General features: G+C 30.2%; 1 protein-coding gene across 1 annotated transcript; it reads left to right on the plus strand.

Annotated features, from left to right (window-relative positions):
• The first annotated feature begins 817 nt into the window (after nt 1-817).
• LOC133329493 (NF-kappa-B inhibitor cactus) lies at nt 818-20,237 on the plus strand. The gene is made up of 6 exons (XM_061537966.1): nt 818-1,515; nt 2,455-2,632; nt 3,430-3,634; nt 16,961-17,049; nt 17,331-17,591; nt 20,106-20,237. The coding sequence occupies exons 1-6, from the start codon at nt 818-820 to the stop codon at nt 20,178-20,180; spliced, it is 1,506 nt and encodes a 501-aa protein (XP_061393950.1). The 3' UTR covers nt 20,181-20,237.
• The last annotated feature ends 603 nt before the right edge of the window (nt 20,238-20,840 follow it).

Consider the following 20,840-nt stretch of genomic DNA (forward strand, 5'->3'; position numbering starts at 1 on the left):
AGAAAAATAAAAAAATATAGAAACAATTAACAAATGTTTTAAGAAAAATACTTAAGGTATATTTAAACCCAAACGTGCGAAAAAAACGAAATATATTTCTCATTAAAATTCCACAAATGAATACAAACCACAATTGAAAAAAAATATTAGCGTGTGTGTGCGTAACAAAAATATAAAAATTAATAAAATATTTGTCAATTTAGCAATAACGAAACGAGAAATAAACGAGATAAATATCAATGTGTAGGAAAATAATATGATTTTAATACTTGTTGCTGCATGTAGGAGATTATCTACATTTTGTGTGCCCTTCTGGTGTTTTTTATAGCAGCTATTTCGTGTGTTTGTGTGCGTGTCTCCCTCAAGTAGAAAAAGAAGAGTGAAATGGAAAATAACAAGTGTTATTTTGTTGTATTTACGCAATTTGTTGTTGTGGAATAATAAAGAGCTGGCATGCGTAAAGAAAAGAAGAATATTATTTTATATATATTTTCCAATATAAGAAAAATTAGTTCTATTATTATTTTTCTATAATTCGCTTTAGTTTTTTGTGATTTTAATACTATAAAAAACCAACACTGCATTAACATAAATCATTCTTCATAGCTCTCACAGGCAGAGATCAAGATCTCACTCTCACCAGCACTTTATTCTTCCACTAGCTGTCAAATTGAGCTGTTGCGTTATTAATTGCAAATATTTTTTTTAAAACAACAGGAAAATAAAAATAAAATAATTTACATATTAGTCAAATCAATAAACAATTAACACTTAAAGAAACAAAGAATTAAAAAAAAAGAAAAGAAACTGCAACAAAATGTGGCAACCAACACCGTCAACACCATCATCAGCAGCCCCATCGTCAACAAATGATAATAAAAATAATACCGATGATTGCAAATGCAGTGGCGACGATAGTCAAGCAACATCGTTAGAACACAACAAACCAACATTTGGAGCCGTCGATAACAACAAGAAAGTACTAGAATCCACAACGGAGGAAGCAACAGATTCTGGTTTCATATCGGGACCACAAACAACATCGACATCATCCATCCGCATCAGCAGCAGCAGTGAAGTTGTAGAAGGTGCCATTGGTGGTGGTGGTTCTGAACAGAAAGTGCAACAATACGAAACAGATTCGGGTTATATTAACGAAGAAATATCTTCTGGTCATATTGCATCTGCCACGACAAGCGACCAAATGTTACTCAAACACAATGTTGAAACTGGCATGTCAGAGCGTTTGGGCAAGCTTAGCTTACAGGGCAATTCCAATTTAAATAATTTGGATGCACCCAAAGGATTTACACAGCTGCAGCCCCAACAGCAACAAAAAGCAAACATTACACCATCCTCAGTCTCAGTACCATCTACTTCCCAACAACAACAACATGCAGCTGGATCCTCAACACCCCAACAACAACAACAACAGAATACAACAAATATACCAGCCCATATAACACCGGCCAATGCATGGGAATATTATTATCAACAAAATGATGAAGGAGATACGTAAGTGCAAATGAAAATATATTTATAAAAACTACTTATTTCGGATCAGGGGAAACTTAGAAGGTCTTCACAAACTATGTGATTACATAGATATTGTCAAGTTGATTAGGAAGTCTTGGAAAACATTATTTGCTATTAGATGCAATGTCATTCAAATTAAAAGGCGATATTGTCCAGGTATTTTATTTAATTAAACCGTGATAGATACGATTTCAGATAGACCTGTAATATAATTTAAAAAACGCTTGATTCTATTACCCATAAATCGACATTTATTTACATGTAATACATTTTATTCCATGTACTAACGTAAATTTGAATAGTATACTCTGAAGGGTGATAGTACTGTTCTCCTAAACCAAATTTCGAAAAGTCATAAAAATACTTTAGAGATGTTTTAATTTTGTCACCAATGATTGTATATCAAACACCTGCTATTTTCCTCTGTTAATGCCAGGCATGTATTATTAGTTTATACTTTTAAAATATATATATATTTTCACTTAATCTTACTACCTGATTAATGTTACAATCCTCAGATTAGTTTTGCACTAAAATACACTAAATCTTATGACTTACTACCTGCTGCTAATTTTAAATTAGTATCTGTAACATAAAAACCTGTTGCCGAAATGTGCCTTAATCCTTAGGAATTCCCTAAAGGAAATGTAAACAATTGAACAGGTCTTTAGGCACGTATTTCCAGATAATATAACAATAGGTGAAACAATAAGGGGGCAAAATAACCACAACATGCAAAACAATAGGACAGGATGTTATTCTAAATGTGCACATTGCATGTGCATGATGAGACGACAGGTGTTTGGTGTGTGTTGTCCCTAAAAAGGGCAGATGTTTTAACTTAATGATACATACACTTTAAGACGTGATTATTCTTGTTTTATCTATATGATTTATTTATTTATCCCTTTTTTTCAGGCCTTTACATTTGGCATGCATTTCGGGTATGGTCGATGTGGTGGCGGCTTTAATACGCATGGCACCTCATCCCTGTCTATTCAATATACAAAATGATCAAGCCCAGACACCTTTACATTTGGCCACATTAATAGCACATCCCAAAATCATCAGAATGCTTTTAATAGCGGGAGCAGAGGTAAGAAATAAAATAAGTTAAACAAAGTTTTTTTTTTATAAAATTATGTATTCCTTGAATTAAAAAAAAAAAAAAATATTTGATAAGGATTTTCAGTATTTAGATTTAGCAAATTTTATAAAATACTTGAAAACTAGACCCGGAGGTAATGAGTTTCTCTTATCAGTAAAGAATAATGGTATTTCCCAAAATTAAAATTTATTGCTAATTTGAAATTACTGGGAATTGTTTTATATTATAAAGAAACTTCATGCTGAATAAATAAAATATAAATACAGATTAATTAAAATTTGAGGGATTTTTGAAAAAAATCTTTGTTAAAAATGGCTAGTTTCAAAATCTAAGGAATTGATTTTGAGCATACAATGTTAGGTCAAAATTTTAACCATAAAACATTCCCATAACTACGAGGAAAATTGCAAAGTCTGGAAGTCGTATTTTAGAATTCTGTAAATTACAAAGTCTTATTAAAGAATAAACGATTTATATTATTACTTCATAAAGTATTTCTTAAAGTTATTATCTGCCGTCGTATTTTAGAATTCTGTAAATTATATATGTATAAAAATAAACGATTTTTATTATTTCTTCATAAAATATTTATTAAAGACAGCAAAGTTATGTTTACGCTATATAGCACAGTTATTTTTCTTTAATATACTATAATTTATTTTTTAATGCTATGCTATTTTTACATTATTAACATAACTTCTTCTTGTTACCATTGAACATTTTTTATGTTTGTTATTCTTTTTCTATATGTTTTTCTTTATTTCTACTTCATTTTTGTTTTACAGCCAACCATACGTGATCGTCATGGTAATACAGCTTTACATTTGGCCTGTATGTCTGGCGAAGAACAATGTGTACGAGCTTTGACCATGTCAATTGGTGCCTCTGAAGTTAATGAAGCCCACAGACAATACGGTCACCGTGCCAATGACAAATCCTATCTCAAATGTGCCCATTTACCTTCAGACTTGGAAATACGTAATTATGATGGTAAGTGGAAATTCAAATAAAATCGACTATGTTATTTTTTTTCAAATACCGAAAACAATGAGTGTCAAAGTTATCATTTAGAATGGCATCTGTGTGTATTCCCAATATAATACATATTTTTATTATATTATATGCAGACGTCCCGACCCATTATATTGTTTTTTTGTCATATGTCTTTTTTGGCTAGCCATAGTCATAGACATTTTTTTTGTATTTTTGAAAATCAGAAAAAGAAAATAAAAAATGTATTCAGATATTATTTTGCCAAGTTAAAAATAGCTTTTCTATATTATCAGCCAACCAAGTTTCGCCATAGAATTTTCCGCTTATTCGTCTGCCACATTTTCTTGGTAAAATGTCTGCGGGTTTTCTTTTTTGTTTGGATGTATATTTTTGTGCCAATACTTATATTTTTGTTATAGTATATGTGAATATTTTATTTAAATACATTTGTTTAATAGAGTTCATTTCTTTTGTGTGTTTGTAAAGGCCATAATACTTTGGCATTACGATTGTTTTATTTAGAATAAATATTTTTCTTTGACGTCATTCGACTTTTAAACAGTTAATTGTATTTGTGTTTATATTATTATTTTGGCACATGATTGTTGTATTGCATCAAATGTAATGATGAGAGCAACAGCACAGTTTCCTTGATCAGGTCATCAAGGAATAAAATGTGTTTAAAATTATTTTTTTGTGTATCATTGGTTTCCAAATTCATATTATTTAAATAAAGAAAGCAAGCTTATCTTAATTGAAAAGGAGTTAAATAAAAATGTTCACTATTATTTAGTTAAGATTGCACCTTTTTGTTTAATATAATATATTAAAGCTCAGCTTATACATTTTTAAAGCTATATGTATTTTTGTTTTTTTTTTTTAATACTTTTGGATTATTTATTTATTTATTTTTTATTTTATTGCCACGAAAAAGGCATCTGGCCAATAAATATCGCAACATGCCAAAACTACAAAAGTGTACTTCACATTATAAAACGTATCTTATAGCTATACAGTATATATCTTAATATAAATTATGAATTCTAAGTAACAAACTTTAAAGCATATTTAAATTCATTTTAAAACTAAACAGTTCATATACTAACATAATATATGGATTTTAATTAACAAACTACAAAGCAGAAAAGGCTCCCCAGCCATGTAAAAATAAAGCAGTAAAGACTATTGTTGGTAATATCTAAGCAAAAGAACTGAATAAAGTCGCATCTACCAAACAAATTAAAAAATACATTAGTCCAGCATGTAATTAACAGCAAAATCTTCAAACTTGCGTTGAAATACACTGCGCGAAAAAGAAAAATGTCGTAGTTCAACAGGAAGTTGATTCCACAAACGTGACGAACGAATAATAAAAGATCTTTCATATAAACAAGTGGAATAGCGCGGGAAAATTTGAGTGTTCCTGGTAGATCTAGAGAAAACAAGTCGATCACGCAGGACACCGGGAAGATCTAAAGTGACAGATTTATATAGAAATGAAATAACTCTTTTCTTTACGAAAACAGAAAACGATACTCCTAGAAAATTAATTTGGTGATTGTTTTATTAGCATATGTCTTCTGATTTTGTTGTATTTAAAAATGTTTTTTATCTTTCACAACCAGTTTAAGAAAAATCTTCCCCAATCCTAAAAAATTGAGAGAAAAATGTACATAATGGTGGAATGTATAAAAATTCTCTGTCCTTACCAAACCTAGTGCATTGTAAAATTGACTATTTTATAGACTATTTTTTATAATAGGTTCTCTTTGGCTATGTCTTTGAATATAGACTTGAAATTTTATTTTTTGGGCATGATTGGTATAATAAACCTTTCCCAAAGACCCCATAACGATTGTGTCTGACAATGACACTCCACCTGTGCCGCCTCCTCATCCCACATATACATCTGCCCACAATTTTCATTTCGTTGATTTGTATTTTTATTTTGTCGTTACTATACAGTCCAGTCGTCATTGCCTTCACTTTGGTGTTGCTATTTTCGTGTTGCCTCCTCTTCATCACAGTGTGCAGTAGTAAAATGTTCAGCCGTTTTTCTGCCATTTGCTGCTAAATATAAAAATATTTTGGGTTTTTCCCAAAAGCAAATTGACTACATACAAACATACATAGCACAATTTCTCATATACATACATACAAACAATTATATGGATGGTACACAGCCAGTCTTTGGCGTTTTGTGGTGTAGCACCAACAAAGTAAAGGAGAAGAAGAGCGGCGAACGAATGGCGGACAAGTCAATTCAACAACGATTCATTGTGTTGATATGTATGCATGATTGTCTGACGTTTATGTCGTCGATATGTATGAACGTAGTATGTATGTCTGTACATTTGTTTATATTTCCATATGCATAAATATTCCAAAGGCACTAACAGAAGCGTCATACAAAATAACTTAAAAAAACGAGCAACTCTTTTTTGTCAAAATCTTCACAGGAAAATAAAAAAATGGATCTTATAATGCCATACTTTTTAAAATAAAATTTTAATGTAATAAATATTATGAGCTCTTTATTGTTGGGAAACTTGATGTATGTTCTTCAATTTTACATCTAATGAATGATCACTGTTTCCACCCACGTCACAACCCACAATCTAGATGTAAATCAAGTATATTTTTTCCAATCATTTAAACTGACATCTATATCAGTGATAATACAGCCTAACAACCAGCCATTTCGAGTTCAGTTCTTCTTCCAATTTTCACCAAACACCCATATAACACTCATAACATTTTGTCAAAATCATTATATCTTATCAGTATTTTTTTTGTTAATATAAACTCAAATGAATATTGTTTATAGTAATGACCCTCTAGGGGTTTTCCTAATATTTATTGTGCTAATAGCAGTTGCTTATTTCAACTAGTACTAGCAAAATGAAGTTTGATAACACAATTTTGCCAATAACATTAATGATGTGGTTGGTGAACGACTTGTTGGCTAGCCCACAATCTAGTCTATATTACCAAGGGTTCTTCAATCAATGTTTTTCCACTTTTAATTAAATTTTCTTATCATTCGTAGTTGTATTAATTGTTATTAACATGGGTTTCCCCCAAAGACAAAAAACCGCTAACGTTATTGTTCCGCACTTTCAATAACAATATTTATACTGAATGATAAGAAGAAAAAACAAATTAGTCCATGTTGAATAAGGTGGAATTTTGAAGCCATATATATATATTAACATTGGGTGACAATGAAACAAAAAGTTGGAATACTTTAATTTGAAATTATATATAATCTGAATATAATAGATTTTCATTTTAATTTAAATTCCTTCGTATACAAGCAGACTGTACTACAATTTTTTTTCTTTCTTTCATTTGGCCAGTATGATGTAATATTCTATAATACATTTTTTTGGTCTACAATTTTAGCATTAGACGTACTATTTCTCCTAAATGTTGTGTGTGTATATATATATTTTTTTTGGCAGTATTTGAACATTTCTAAAATTATCTCAAGCAAAATGTATTCGTTTGATTGTTTATGTATACAAATAAAAGTCAAAAATTGGGTAATAGAAATGGAAATGTTTTTTTGTTTACTTCGAAGTACGTGAAAAATCTCAATGGTTTTAAACAACTATGTTGTCAGGTTATTATAGCTTTGTCCAGCCCCAAGAGTTTCTAACGCCGCGAAATATTGATCCTAGACCCACCTTTATGTATAACGATCGTCATATCTCGACTAGCTGAGTCGATCTAGACATGTGTGTTCGTCCGTCTGTTTGTCCATTATAATTTGTAAACACGATTCAGAGCACAGTTATGGACCAATCACGAAATTTTGCATGTAGGATGGGTTGTAGGTTAATATTTAGGGCGGTTAATTTACCACACTGGAGGGCGAAAATAAAGCGCTGATCGCTTTGAAATTTTCCATGAGGATCCAAGTATGGTTAAGGACAACAAAAACCGAAAAACCGACCGAAAACATAATTTTTTGCGTTTTGTTCGAATCACAACCCACGGTGAAGGGAGTATGGACAAGTAATTAGAAGGACTGCACTGAATATTAGTAATGTTCAGAAAATATGTCAGTGTAAGAAAGAAGTGCTGCTGACCTCTAATCGGGTAAGAGGGTGCAATTATCACGAAATATTGCCTAAGCTCAGAATATAGAACCACATAAAGTTAGATTTTCGTGGAAGTTGTGTATGGTATCATATCGGGTCGGCCCCGTCCGGCTATAATGCCCCGCTAACTGCTTTTAAATTGTTTTTAAGTTCTTAAAATTCTGTAGTTGGTTATTATTTTATTTTTTTAATATTATCATTATTTGATAAATACCCCATATACCTCCAAATTTCCCACGATTCGTCTTTCATTTTATAATAGGCCTAACCAATATTTTCATCCAATTTAGATTTTTTATAAAAACCTCGAAATTTTAAATTTCAAACATTTTTTATATATTTTACAGTTTTAATGTTTATATTAAGAATGCAAAATAAATTGCCATATTTAGCTATGAGTTGCTGAGTTTTTTTATTTTTGGAGCTATCATTACAAATGTGGAATTTTACTGTGTAATAGTTTGCAATGTACAACACGAGTATTATCTTACGCTTCACTTTTTCCCCCTCGAGAACATTTGTGTGTCATTGCATGACTGACTGACTGATGTTGACGTAAAAAATCTTACGATGTTATTAGTCAATTAACGGATTTCCCTGCAACAATAACAAAAGATTAAAAAACTTCTGAAAACTTAAAACAAACAAACAAATTAAAAACAACAAGTGTTTTTTTTTTTTTTTGAATAATAAAAAAATTGTAAACAACAAATGTTTCAACAGTGGGAATAGTGTATGCCATTAAGAGAAAAGAATATTGATGAATTAATTTCAAAATTTATTGAAATTATCTTTTTTTATAATATATTTCATTGGTATAACAAAATTTTCTACGTCTTTTTTATTTATTTTTAATTTTAGAATCGAAATAAAGTTCGATTTTTTTCTTTTTAATTTTTGAAACGTTATCTAGTCCGTTAAACTTTTTTCGCTAATAAATATTCTGTACCCTTTTGCAGCTACGTAAATATTCTGGTTTATTTAGGGGTTTCCCACATTTTTGGTATTTCGAGAATTTTTTGTTTTGTGTTACCTAATGCTGCAATTGCCTCATCAAGTATAGAAAAAAAAATTGACTTCAAATCGCCAATAAAAAATCAAAGTCTGATTCTTAATTTTTTTTTCTTCTTTTTAAAAAGTCATTATACATTGTTGCACTGTGTCACTCACTCCTCACATCGAGTAATGATGATAATAATAATAATGATGACGAATTTTATCTCTCCAAATACCATTCAACTACAAATAATGATGATGTGTTGTATATTGAATTGAAATTTACAACAGAAATAATCAAGAATTCATTCAGTAAAAATTTTACGTTATTACTTTACAAACGATAATAGAAATGTAAGGGAAAATTACTGTATAAAAAAAAATAATTATAAAGGGGGAAAAACGAATTAAGTTGTAAATTGTCTTGACGACATATATTGTTAGGGTTGTTGTAAAGTTATTTATAAATTCCACCATTAAAAAAATCATCGACCAAAAATAATTATTGACATTAGGTGGCATATTTTTTAGTTTGGTTTTACGTATCTACCAAAATTGTTTTGTGTAGTTAATGGGGAAATCCATACGTCATGGCAATATTTAAGTTTGTTTTATAATCATGGTAAACGATATCACTTATGCCTGTGTCTGGTTGTCAATATATGTATATAGGTATGTGGTGTATACGATAACAATAATGCATGTTATGAATGTTTTATTTCAGGCCCAGGCCCCCAAAGACCATGGTTATTGTTGTTGTTATTTATTATGTACGTATTGTAGTGATAGATGACATGAGGGTGATAATTACGCACACACTTGACTTTTACTTGTTTTGTTATAACAAAAAAAAAAAAACAAGTTATTTGGCTAGTAATATTTTGGCGCCGGTTTCCATCCGAAACAAAAAATACCATAACGATTTTTTCTTTCCTTTCATTGATTTTTGTTATATTTCATAAAAATTTGGTTGTTTGGACATTGTGAATTGTATTGTATGCCGCCTAGTCTGCCAAAGTGTGTGCGTATAAGATGATACTGGTTTTGCGGCTTAAAACAAAAGTCAAGCTCACTTGCTGTGTTCACACATAAAGACAAACGCAAACGTTTGGAAATACCCATCCAATATTAATTAAGGCATCGTCATCATCATCATGATCGTTGTCAGCCATTATCTTGCCCGTTGATTATTATCATCTATATTTGATGCTGGGTTTTTTGTTCAATTTTTATTATCAACAGTTTGAACAAAAATTAAAGCAAACTTTATTGTCTAAAAATATCTATGGATTACAAAAAATAAAAAATGAAAATAATTGCAATTTATATATATATCCAATATCGTATGTATTTTTATCATTTGACTTGTAAAATAAATATCAAGGGTTTTACCACCATCACCACCACCCTATACGTAAACTGTTCGACGACCTCCTTTCCTAACATCCAAAAACCCACCACCAACAACAACATTAGTGTTAACAACATTATGCACATGAGTAAAATGTATTTTTGTTTAGCGCGGGTTTTTTCATTGCCAACTTTTCATTTGGATTTTACTGGCTGGCTGACTGATTGTTTGTGTTTGCCACTCTGTCTATATAAAAAAATAATGGGGGGAATTCACGTTGTGAAGTCACGCTTTTTTCAAGTATGGCACAGTATTTTCAAAAAGAAATCAAATGTGTAACGAAAGACAAGGAAAAGTTAAAATATATTCGTTTTATAACGTTATTTTTTTAAGTTCAAAAAAATTATGTTTTGCAAATTATTTTTTTTTTTTTTTTTTTTGGAAAAGAGAAAACGGTTGACAATATTTTCCCCATTTCATGACACTGTTCAACAACTTGTTGACTTAAATTTTCACTGTGTTGTACTATGTACACAACAACAACAGCAAAAACAAAAAAATGCCAGCCAAAAAAAAAAAACAGTAACAATAGCTCTGACAAAGTGAACTGAACTGAACGAATTGTTGCTTCCTTAAAACGTGATTATGCATTTCTTTTGTTGTTGTTGGGGCCAAAGCAACAAATAAGGAAAATCCCGCTTTCGTACACAATATGTTTTGTCAGTTTAAACTTGAAATGTGCGAAAGTTGATGGTTTTCCCAAAATGCATATAAACAACAAAAACACAACAATGAAAAGAAACATGAGTAAATTTCACTGTGTGGTGGGGCCAAGTGCGTTTGAAGATTCACGCAAAAAAAACCCATCCATCATCAGTAATGGTTGGTCAAGCCAACGTAATTAACCATTTGTTTAATACTTTGGAATTTCTTGGTTTAATCATCGGGGGAGCTATTACAAATAAAAAATTAAAACTCACAAAATTCTATAGAATTTTTCAATCAGAGGGTATTTCAAAAATTTTGGCAAAACCACCAAAAAAGTATTTGTTTCTCATTTTTATTTTCTCCGTTGAAAAGCCGATTCGTGGTTTGAGGGAAAAAAATAGATGCCACTCTTTAATCCCAGCCACAGACGTGCTGTTTTGTGGTTTTCTTTACTTGGCTTTTTACATAGAAGTAGACAATAAATGGCTGGGTTTTTTCTTTATGAAATTCACAGCAGATTTTAAATCATTTTTTTCTTTTAGCTAACAATTCCAGGAATTTGGTTAGAATATTGGGGGGAATTTTTGTATTTGAATTATTTTGTTTTCCAAATGACCAATTCATGAAATTAAATAAAATTCTGTTTTTATTTAATTAATTTTCGTACAAACTACTAATGATACGTAGTAATTATAATTCAATGAACCCCAAAAAGCTCTTAGAATGACGGATAATTTGTGTGCGTTTTTTTATTGTTGAAATTGAATATACAACTTAAAACGCCATCATCGGCCCAGAATTACCCACAACAATAATAACTTAATTTTTGTTTGTATTGTTTTAAACAACTGTATAAATATTATAAATAAAAATATAACAAAACACCAAGAGTTGTTCTTAACATCAATTTGGATTTCCCTTAAATTATTTATTTTTTGTTTGTTGTTGCGGAAATCCACAATTAATGACAACAGTCTACAGTAACAACAGCAGTAAAATCGCATTTAACAAATAATTCGTAATTCAAATACTTGAAATATTTTTGGTTTTTTTGATCTGTTGAAAGGTTCAAGAGTCTCAAACATTTATCTTTGTTTTTTTTTATGAGAACTGCAAAGATTGACAGCTTGTCCGTAATGGAGGAGGAATTTAATTGTATAAAGTATTGAGTAGTTTATGTACATACATTCCAAAAAAAATCTCTTGATCGATTATTAGATGTTTATCTATCAAATGTTGTTAAAATATTTGGAGAATTTGTTTTCGGGTTATTTCATTTATTTTATTTGTACAATTGAATTTGAAAAAAAAATAATAATAATAAATATTAGGAACAAGAATGAAAATAATATATGTATATAATTTATTTTTGGCTATTTCATTAATTTCATTTGTAGAATTGAATTTAAAACCCAGCCGGACGGGGCCGACCCTATGATTCCCTACACAACTTCTGTTACTATTATTCAGTACAGCCCTTTAATTACTTGTCTAAATTCCCTTCACAGTGGGTTATGTTGTGAAGTTCGAAAAAACACAAAATTAAGTTTTCGGTCCACGTTATCCCAAAATTATTATCTAATCATCACCGAAAATTATAGGCGTTGTCCTTGACCATAATTGGAACCTCATGGAACATTTCAAAGCGATCAGCGCTATATTTTCGCCCTCCAGTGTGGTAATGGGTTACTAAATAATATCTGAATACCTAAATATTTCAGTGTAACTCCCACATCCGAGTACATACGACAATATAATTGGTATAAATTTGAAAGTCAACCACTCCTCTTGAATATATTATCAAATTCTTGGGTCTATGTTCTTCAGGTGTAAATATATACGCTATAGAATACAAATGTTGTAATTTTTCAAACAAAAGTCAGGTCGATCTTTCTTAATGTGCTTAAATTATCCTCTCTTGCTTTGATAAATTTCAAATTTATGGGGAACATTCTCAATTGTTCGTTGCATCTGTTCGTTATTACCCTTCAACTCCGCAGATAGATTCAAGTAGGATTTCTTATGACATTTGATTGATGTATACGTATACTTGACTTATTACACAGTTCAGTGACTGGTACTACACACACACTGTGTGTATGCATTCATCATTATGACGACGACTGACGGACGTACTTACTCTGACTGTTATCAATTTGGAAAAACCCTTTTGGGAAAAGCCATTAAAAAATCTACTTGAGATATTTAGAAATTGCATTGAACAGCGTCGTTTTTAGTTCTACCGTGCATCATCACGCAGTGCTTGAACTTTGTAATGTGTAATTTTAAGCACAAAAAATACAAAATAAAGAACAAACGAACAAAATATATATATTCAGTGTGTGTTAAGAATACAAATATTCGCAAATATCTTTGATGGATTTCAAAGTGCTTTTGAAAACCACTTGAATTAATAAGGAAATTCCATTTGCTTTGAAGAATTGTGAATTGTCTGTTGTTTCTTTGCAATTACGGATGCAAACAACTGTCAATAACCAATCGGTTTTTTGATATTAAAAAAAAACAAATCACTTTTAATTTTCTTTTAGCCATTCTTCAAATAGATTTAATTTATGCCAAAACTTGCTGGGCAAGCTTAAGAAAAAATACAACTACGTCTTGTTCTGTTCTCACATTTCTTTTGGCCTGTTTTGTTGTTTGTTTTCAATAATACGTTCTTGTCTCAACCAGATTACTCACAGAGTTGTGCTTAAAGTGTTTGTGTGTGCTGTGGTTGGTTTCATGTGTTGTTTGGGAAATCCCCAAAACAATGTTTTCATCTTTCCAATTTCTATTGACAATGGCGTAGACAGACTGATCTACAGCTTTTGTTTGGTGTGAACTCTAATCTATTCATTGAAGTTTTTTGTTTTCACACTATTCCTTTTTCTTTCTTCACCAGCCATCAAAACTTGAAAGTTTTGAAAATGTTATGTTTGAATTTGTTAACACCAAAGAAAAAAAAATAACTAGAATAATTTTTGGAAAGAAGAAATCTTATTATAGATAATGAATAATTTATGTGTTATTATTTTATTAATATTAGAACGAGATTAAAACCTTGAATGATTTTAATACTCTTTTTTTAATGACTAACATTTTGTTGATTAAATATGAAGATTTCTAAAAATATGTGGATGCTATTTTTGGAAATACCGATGAGAGTTGAGTTTCGATGGAGGAGGGAGTTGTATTCGGTTTTTACAATTTTTGCACACGCTTGATTTTAAGTTGGCCAACCAGTTTTACCGTTTTGTTGTCAACACCTTTCTCAGTTTGCTAAGCCGGCGACCCAGCCATCCAGCCAGTCAGTCAGCTCGCTCACTATACAGCATCATATCTATTTTTATTATTGGTCATTGTAATTCTTATTAGTTGACCAAACATCTATAACAATAACAACTACAATAGCATTTTGATATCATTTGCATATAGTTATGCATACAACACGAGCCATAAATTGCTTATAGTTACCAAACGTTTATAACAAAAACAAGAAATAAAAAATTGAAATGTTATAAAAAAGAAGAAAATCAATAACAACAAACATAATGACAACATTGACTTTGCCCCCGTGCAACTTGGAATTGGAATGGTGTTCCACAAAACAGGAATAGCATGTGGGTACTATACATGCATTCACTACAATGCCTAGTAATGCTTGGTGCATTACAATGAGTTCAAATTATGAGTGTGTGGTCACACAAATGACGTCTATCTCTCGCCATCCATTTATGTCAGACAAAAGAAATTGTGGGAAATACCCATGTTAGTAATAAAAAAAGTAAGTAAAGTCGGACTGGGCCGACTATATGATACCCTTCACCACCTTGGGTATATTCTACATAGTCTCCTAACAGACGTCGCCTTTCGAAATACAAGAAATTTAACGAAATATATATATGAACTTTGGTGCACCATTTCTATTAAATCATGACGAAAATATATATGGGAGCTATATTTAAATCTGAACCGATTTTCACGAAACCTAACACACATCATTCTAGACTTAATTTAGTACACTATGCCAAATTTCGTGCAAATCGAGGGACTTTAGCACACCATTTACCTTAAATCGGACGAAAAAATATATGGGAGCTATATCTAAATCTTAACCGATTTCCACAAAACTTTGCGTACGTCATCCTAGGCCTAGTTCCGTACGCTTCGTGCAAATCGAAAGATATATAGGGACCTTGGTGCACCATTTACCTTAAATCGGACGAAATTATATATGGGAGCTATATCTAAATCTGAACCGATTTTTCTCAATTTCAATAGGGTTCGTCCTTGGGTCAAATAAATGAGCTGTGTCAAATGCATGCATAAATCGACTCAGAAAGTGATCCTATGCATATTCTCAAAAGGAACCATAGGTCTATCTCGTTTCCTTTTGCCTGTTACAAACATATGCACAAAGACATAATAACCTATACCACAATATGGTGAAGGGTATAAAAAGAATACGTCACTAGTGGATGTTGGACCCCCAGTACACCATACAACTTATTGTGGAAATTCTGCTTAGAAAGATTTTATTACTCCAAATATCAGTTTATAAGCATATCTTTATTAGTTTGTATTCATTCACTGAGAGCCCCACTGTACATAAATATCGATTACATTCTCATTAAAATATTCAGAATCATTCCATTCCTAAATAAAAGCGCAACACATTCCTTCATTAATCATTTAGCAAAAAAAATATAAATAAAGAAGTAAACATGACATTATGTTGGAAGCGGTCGAACATTTTATGCACTACAACATGATAGTAAACAATAATAAACTAATGTAGGCACACATCAGAGGGGTAGGACGATAACATACAGTCGATCGATATATCCTATACTTAATATCGATCACGATAGAAGTAATCGTTTTTACTCTTAACAAGAATGTGTAGACCTTAAAGAACATTTCCAAATGGAATGTCAAAGTTAAAATACCACCTAATGATCGACGAGATATATAAATGGCATGAAACAGTAATTGCTACATGAAATTGTGGCTGCTGCTGCTGCACAAACAAAGTGACTGACATACTGCTGAAGAGGCGAGAAGGAATGCCATTTAAATAACAACGTTTTGAATATTGGCATTTTTGTATTTTTTTTTCTTTTTCTCCGTTTGTTGAGGTTGTTGTGATATCTGCAGCAATTGTTGTTGTTGTTTTTTGTATTCAGTAGTATTGTTTCAATTTCAATTCAATCTTTTGTCGCTGTAGTTTTGTTTTTGTATTGATATTTTAAAGATATATGTTTGTATGTATGTTTGTATTTATTTGCTGCTATATTTAACTCGTTTTTATATGATGGGAATTTCACGGGTTTTTTCTGTTATAAACAAGCCAGTTAAACGCCAACCTACAAACATACGATTCCAAGCCAACGAAACGACAAACGAATCAAAATGAAACGCTTGTCGATCGGCTAATTCCAATGACTGTTGTCAATATGAAAAAAAAAATAAAAAACAATTCAGCTCAAATCACATCTTCCTCTCACACTCGTACTTCTTCCCACTGTGTTTTTTTGTTTTATCAAAAAATATATGCCCAGTAAATTGTGTTACCCCCCGATACCTTATACCGGTATTATGAAGAAGAGCACCCAGTTTGTGGGCTAGGCCGGCCTCTTTCCTCCCTTCCCCTATACCTCTTGTTTTCTTTCTTTAAACATCTAATTTAATTCAAATCATTTATTTTTTTCTAAAACACTATGCATACATACACGTACCTAGCACAACAACAACATCAACAACAATATTCATAAGTTTAAAATTTAAAACGCGCTTCAATATGTATGTATGTTACCTTCGTTTTTACTATATCAACACAAAGTCTGCTGTGAAAAACAACAACAACGAAAAGAAATATTCAAAGCTTTATTTTTCTGAAATGCCAGTCAAGCTCAACTCAATTTGTTGATAATAGCTGGGGATTTTCTATATTATCATCATGTGGGACATACATACCAACAATTGTATATATATGTATAGCAGTAGTATTTTGCATTTCATTCATTTATGGGAGATTTTCGAAATATTGAAAAGCTTAAAGTTTGTTTTAAACAAAAACCGTTATATTTTAAATATTTTATTGAAAATTGTATTAAATAAAGACATTACTAATTTATGTTTATTTTATTTTTTTCATTTCAGGTGAAAGATGTGTTCATTTAGCTGCCCAAGCTGGTTATATTGAAATTCTACGCATTTTGGTTTATTATGGTGCCGATATTAATGCCAGGGTAAGTTTGCCAGGAAAATGTGAAAAAAATATTTTCCATAGAAAGGAAACATTTCTAAAAATACCTTAAATATATATTAAAAACATTTAATTAAAACATTTAATTTTTGTTGAGGAATGAGCTACATTATACACACTAATGTAGCTCATTTTACTTTTCATAAACTTCGATTTGAGAGGTCCATCCATTTAGTATCTTAATTTGGTCCATTTAGTATCTTAGTTTCAATATTTGAATTAAAAACCAACTAATAATATATTTTTTCCACTATATTTTTGCAGGAAGGTAAATCTGGACGCACTCCTCTACACATTGCCATCGAATGTTGTAATGAAGATTTGGCCAATTTCCTTTTGGATGAATGCCGCAAATTGAATTTAGAAACCGCCACATATGCCGGCCTAACAGCCTATCAAGTTGCATGCGTTTTAAATAAATCCGAAATGCAAAATATGTTGGAAAAACGTGGCGCTGAACCTCTAACACCTCCCGATAGTGATTATGATAGTAGCGACATTGAAACAGATCTTGACGATTCAAAGGTGAGCTTGTAGAAAACAAAAAAAGTTTAAGAACAAATTAAAATAAACTACTACTACTCCTACTCCCTTGTACTACTACTACTGAACTGGCATTCAGATTGGAAACAACACAAATTTTTAGTTAATAATTAAGTAAATATAAAAAAATCAAAAATGTATTGTCAACCAAAAACAACAAACAAACAAAAAAAATCCCTAAAAATATTAAAAAAAATTGTAATACAAAAAAGAAAAAAAAAAATAATAATATTAATGCTCAAAAAATATGTTTCATTTTGTTTATTAGTAATCCTAATATATAAGTAAATATATATAAATGTCCTCCAGTAGTTCTATGTTTTAGTAGAGCTAATTTATTTTTCATAACACAAATGAAACATCTTAAAAAAACAAAACAAACGTAGCCAAAATCTAAATCTAAAACTAATAACAAACTATATCATATTTTATCTAATTTTTAGTATATATTTAGATTAAAAACAAAACCCCCATTTAGTTGTATATGTCCTCCCTCCCGCCCTAAACCAATTTATTTTGTATAATGTATAAGTTTTTGTATAATTGTTTGTGTTGTCCAGTTATCTTTTTTTGAGTGAAATTGATATTTGTTTTATTGGACCAAACCATATATTTTTTTAGAATCTCAATAAATAGAAAATATTGTAACAAAAAATAATTATCCTGTAGTAATATGTTTATCGGTATTCGGTTTAAGTAGTAAAAAAAGTGAAATTACATACATTTCTTCTTAAGGGGACCCACCTCACTAAAAACAACAACAACAACAACCAAATTTTGCAAATTATTTTTCTTCTCTTTTAAATCTTCAATTATATATGTGAAAAGTTACAAACCCTAACATGCATTGGTTTTAATTAACCAGCCCAATTAAAATCTTCAAAATTTAAAATCGAAGGATTTGTCCTTGATGTCATAGAAATAGTGACTTTCGAAGGGTAATTTTTTTAAGTGAATTTTGGCTATTATATTCAAAATGTGGATAGCAAAAAGTTTACGAAAAACTCATAATTCCATTTATAAATTTTGTTCGATTTTATAGTTATTCGTCTTCATCTACACCCACTACCGACCATAGTTAGTTTATATTGGTCAGAAATTGCGCCATTTGCACTACTAAACCAAAAAGGTCATGTTCGCCCTGACAGCTAGTGTTTTTCGTTCCTATACTGTCGTGTTATTTGCATACATTGATCCTTGCGGTGCTGTGTCGGGTTCTCAGGAAAAAAAAAATTGTGTCAAAGCTCACATATATTGGGCCTTCGTATATTAGTTAAGGTGGTGTTCATGCAAATAAGTTCATCATCTATGATATGGATTTTAATTTTCAAACCCAAAAAAGGAAATACGAATAAAAAGTTGACAATGTATAACATTTTCATCAACATGATCTGCTTATTTGTTTCTATTGATTTGTTTGCGTTAACAATATAATTAGTTCTACATTGTGATGCAATAACAAAACAAACATTTGCAGAGATAACAAAATGTAAAAAAAACATCAATCGCAATTTTTAAATCGTTGAATCTTCGTTATCCATAGTGATAGCCTTAATTATAATGGCTATTATCTAAATAGCATGTCCCGCAGTACCAAACTTATTTTGTAATTTCACTGAAACAAACAATAAAATCAAAATCTAAAATTTCATTTATAATTTCACTCAACACAACAATTATTTTATTCAATGTTAAATATAAAGAAATGTTCAAGAGTGGTTTATTTGTTATTTAATTTTAGCAATAAGCCAATGCTGTTTTTTATTTCTAATAGTCCGTAAGTTGCAAAAGATGTTCACATCCCTATAAACACAAATTTTTAGGTTATTTTTTGAAAACATGCCCTTAATTACTAGGATTTTTTTGTTTATGTACTACTAACTAACAACCCCAGATAATCTGAAAGGAGTAGCTACAAAAATCATTGTTTGTTTTATAGGTTAGAAATTGAAAAAAGTAATCATATTATCTCTAAATATTAACACTTCTGACTGAATAATTAATATATAAAAAATGAACAACAACAAATTATAACTACAACCAAAAATACCAAACTTAAATAAATAGTTCTTATTAAAAAAAATATTTAAAATGTTTTGTAATTATTTTTCATATAAAAAAAGTAAAGGTATGTAATTCTAACCACCAAAAAATTAAGAGAAATTGTTTATTAGTTTGTTGGTTTTGCAAGTACTAATTTTTTTAATTATGTTTTTAATATGTTATGTAATATTAATTAAATGTTAAACATTTGTAACAACAAGAAATTTGAAAAAAAAATAATGAATTATATTTTTATGTATGCCATTCAGTATGTCATTGACCCCCCAATCTACCTCTTGTATTTATTTTTATTTATGTCACACAATTTTTAAATACCTTTTGGTTTAAGGGTTTTTTCATTTCTACTTTTTGTATAAATTAGTATTTGCATATAACCAACTAAACTACAAGCAATTCTAAATACAAACAATTATTATTTTTCTTTAATTACAGTTATACGATCGCTTTGGTGATCCAGGTTACTTTGTTGGTGGTTACAAAAGCGGCAATGTCATGACGGTGGTCTAATTTGGCCAAATACTTTTTAATAATCAATAAAACGCTTCCATGTCCTTTCTATCTACCTACCCTCTCTCCCATCTACAACAACAAGGCAAAGCAGCTCAATACCAATCGTTGAGTTTTATTTGGAAATTTTGTTTTGTGTTTATCGAAAACCAGATTAATTTTAGAATTAGCAAGAGAAATCCAACGAATTACTACGAATGCATATATATCTATATTTTCAATATTTTTGTTTACATGTATATTATATAATAATATTGATACTTTTTTATTTGACCTCTATTTTTTTGGAAAATTTGTTTGTGTGTGAATGTATGTATGTGTAAATACCAAAACGACAATTTGTTTAAACAAAATCATATTAATTGTTGCCAGCCAATGCTTTCGTCGTCGTGCATTGGCCTGAGTGTGTCCCTGCAAATTTCTATTTTTGAATGTATACATGTGTAAAATCAATTTATTTTTTATTTTTAATATATTTTTTATTACAATGTATGTTTTATATATATGTTTTGCAAACTTTCGTTTCGAAAAATTTTTTTAAACAATTCTGTTCGAATTAGAAATGAAAACCTATTTTTTCTTTCAGTTGTGTGTAATTTATGTTGATAAATCTATAAGTATATAAACTTTCGAGTAACAATAAATAAAAAAATATATATA

The sequence above is a fragment of the Musca vetustissima genome, unplaced genomic scaffold (genome assembly GCF_032173495.1).
Source record: "Musca vetustissima isolate MV318-11 ecotype Yass unplaced genomic scaffold, APGP_CSIRO_Mvet_v1 utg6009, whole genome shotgun sequence".
Classification (NCBI taxonomy): Eukaryota; Metazoa; Arthropoda; class Insecta; order Diptera; family Muscidae; genus Musca; species Musca vetustissima.